Source organism: Myotis davidii, unplaced genomic scaffold (assembly GCF_000327345.1).
Source record: "Myotis davidii unplaced genomic scaffold, ASM32734v1 scaffold543, whole genome shotgun sequence".
Taxonomy (NCBI): domain Eukaryota; kingdom Metazoa; phylum Chordata; class Mammalia; order Chiroptera; family Vespertilionidae; genus Myotis; species Myotis davidii.
The window spans coordinates 239,823-242,984 of record NW_006294117.1 but is presented as its reverse complement, the minus strand read 5'-3'; the positions used below and the strand labels follow the sequence as shown (position 1 = coordinate 242,984).

The following is a 3,162-nucleotide window of genomic DNA, read 5'->3' as shown; positions in this document are numbered from 1 at the left end:
CTGAGCGGCCACCTACCCCGCAGGCTGAACCAGCAGCAGCTACTGGATCTGCGGGTCCAGGTGGAGGACCTACAGAAGGCACTGAAGGAACAGGGGGGCAAGAGCGAGGACGTGAGTGCCCACCTCCTTCCTGCCTGGCCCTCCCTCCTGTCCCCTAATAACCCTCTTTTCTTTCCCCACCTGCTGCCCGATGCCCCATGCAGTCCATTGTAAGTACCATGGGCCCCGGGGTGACACCTCTGTCCTCACCCCAGAAAAGGGCTGGGACCTCTGGACCCCACTGACCCCACCGTCTTCTCTTCCCTAGCCCGCCCTACTGAAGAGGAAGCTGGAGGAACATCTGTGAGTCCCAGAGGGATGGCTGTCCTGGTGGTGGGGAGGCTGGGGCAAAGGTGTGGTGGATGGGGCGGTGTCATGGAGAGTCCTCTGTGAGGCGGACCAGTCAGCAGAAATACAGACTGAAAGGTCGGGTCTAGTGGGGCCTTAAAGGCCACGGGAAGCAGTAAAGACTGTTTTGGGGGAGCAGCGGGGAAACCACAGAGAGAATTTCATCAAAGTAGTCTCTCATTGCTGAAAGCGATAGTCATCTTTTATTTTTTACATTATTAAAAAAACTTTTAAATAGTGACCACATTTATAGTTTAAAAACCAAAATGTATACCTCCAGTGTCCCCTTCTCCCCCCACTCCCCCCACCCTGACTCATTTTCCGCCCTATTCTACCCCCATTCCTGTTAGTTTATTATGGCAATTCCTCCAGAGGATTTTTCCCTTTTCTTTTTTCAGTTACAGTTTGCATTTAGTATTATTTTGTATTCATTTCAGGTGTATAGCATAGGGGTTATTTTATAAAGTGTTTCCCCTGAAGACTTTTTAAAACAAATACAAACAAATATGAATATTGATTTTAATTTTCAGTCCTTATTTACACAAAGGTGGTATAATATGTGCTAGTCTGTATTTGTTTTTCCTATTTAAGATGACAGAGAAATTTCTCCAAATAAATCATCATCATCTTTTATAAATATAGCAGCCTGGTCCTGGCCAGGTGGCTCCGTTGGTTGGAGTGTCATCTTCAGGTTTCGGGTTCAATTCCTGGTCAGGGCATGTATGGGAGGCAACCAATCGATATTTCTCTCTTCTCTCTCCCCTTCCTCTCTCTAAACTCAACAAACATATCCTTGGATGAGGATAAATATGTATATACAGTGACCTGCGTCAGCTGGGTTTCCATGGGAACCTAGGCCTTACTGAAAACGATTTGGGTGGTGGCTTTCTCAGTTCTGACCAAGGATGGGATGTAGCTGAGGCTCAGCCGAGCACAGAACAAGTTATTTCCTTACAGAGGCTGGATACTTGAAGGCATTGGAGCTTAATGCTCCTATAAAATTCTGGGCCAGAAGGGCTGGTCTGTAGCATTTTCTGTGAAGATCATAGTGTATTTACCTTGTTCTTTCTAGGTATTTACAATTTCAAACAAGGCAACCGAGTGTAAAACCTTGCACAGGCATTGTTTCACCTGTGTGCAAATATATCACAAAAGTGGAACTGGTGACTCAGAGGGCACATGCCTTTGTAATTTTAGTAGATGTAACTGTTAGGTGTTATACTATGTTTCACGTTCAATGCACAATAACAGTGTCACCTACAGGGAGTGTTATTAAATCTTTTGTGTTTTGCCACTGGTGGCAAAGGGCACTAAACCTAGATACAACTTGTAGTTTGTATTTCCTTTTGTTACAAGAGATTTGCATTCTAGAAAGATCACTGGCTGTTGGGTGGGGCATGGAACTGAGGGGTTGAGAGTAGAACAATCCCTCTAGAGCAGCCGTGGGCAAACTACGGCCCGTGGGCCGGATCTGGCCCATTCGGCTGTTCTATCTGGCCGGAGCCGAAAGAGCGGAGGGTTCTCTTGCTCTCCCCTCTGTTCCTTCACCAGCAGCAGTGTTAACATGTATTAGTTCACACAAACACTCCAGCCATGCTTTTGTTCCCGCCCTCCGGTCCAGTTTAAGAACCCATTGTGGCCCTCGAGTCAAAAAGTTTGCCCAGCCCTGCTCTAGAGGGTAGCGGTGGGTAGTGGTGGCTGGATCAGAATGTGAGGTGTGAAATAGAAGTGGACAGAGGGGGGTGGCTCGTCTATGGGCCACCTGACCAGGGGTTGGGAGGGTTGTGGTTCTGGTGGCAGAGGAGGCAGTGGGGCCAGAGCACACAGCTGCTGTGCTTGGGAGGCAGGCGAAGAGGCCTCGGTAGCCGGGCAGGGACACTTCCTGCTGGGAATGCCTCGGTGCCACCACCGCTGCTGGTCCCCTGCCCACAGGCAGAAGCTGCATGAAGCGGATCTGGAGCTGCAGCGGAAGCGCGAGTACATCGAGGAGCTGGAGCCACCGAGCGACGGCAGCAGTGAGCCGTGCTCCACAGCCGGGGGTGGGGGGATGGGGGGGGCCTGAGCTTGGCGTGCACCTGAGGGGCCACTGTGTTCCCCCAGCAGATCGGCGAATCGAGGAGCTTCAGGATAGCCTGCAGAAGAAGGACGCAGACTTGCGGGCTATGGAGGAGCGGTACCGCCGCTATGTGGACAAGGCACGCACGGTGAGGATGTTGAGTGAGCTCCTGTCCAGCCGGCTGCCTCCCGCTGGGTCACGCCTCCCACCGTTTGCACAGCTCTGCCCCCACGCCCAGGCCTGCCATACCCCGTTACGTCACAGACTTTTACACCATAGCCACAAGTTGTCACGCTCAACACACTCCACTGTGTCCAACAACCTGTGAAGCCAAGGTCACCTTGGCTGTATCTTTCCCAACCCCTAGGTCATACAGACCCTGGAACCAAAGCAGCGGCCACCTGGGGGGGTGCCTCCGGAACTCCATACCTTGAGGACACAGCTCCGGGAGCGGGAAGTCCGAATCCGACACCTGGAGGTGGGTGCCCTCGTCCCTCCTCACTGCCCCCAGCATCTCCAGGCCCTTGACTCTTGCATCCCTGGCAGATGGACTTTGAGAAGAATCGAAGTCAGCGAGAGCAGGAAGAAAAGCTGCTCATCAGTGCCTGGTACAATATGGTGAGTGCACCAGCACCAGCGCTGGCGTGTCGGGGGCATCCCCTGGGCTCATCTAATGCCAACCACACCCTTCTTTCCAGGGCATGGCCTTACAGCAGCGA

General features: G+C 52.1%; 1 protein-coding gene across 1 annotated transcript in view; it reads left to right on the top strand.

Moving 5' to 3' along the window:
- Window positions 1-3,162, top strand: part of HOOK2 (hook microtubule-tethering protein 2) — a 37,211-nt gene that overhangs the window by 33,624 nt on the left and 425 nt on the right. The window contains 8 exon segments of the mRNA XM_015566877.1: window positions 9-111; window positions 204-209; window positions 308-342; window positions 2,320-2,402; window positions 2,488-2,591; window positions 2,811-2,921; window positions 2,990-3,061; window positions 3,142-3,161. Coding sequence (XP_015422363.1) covers window positions 9-111; window positions 204-209; window positions 308-342; window positions 2,320-2,402; window positions 2,488-2,591; window positions 2,811-2,921; window positions 2,990-3,061; window positions 3,142-3,161 — 534 coding nt within the window.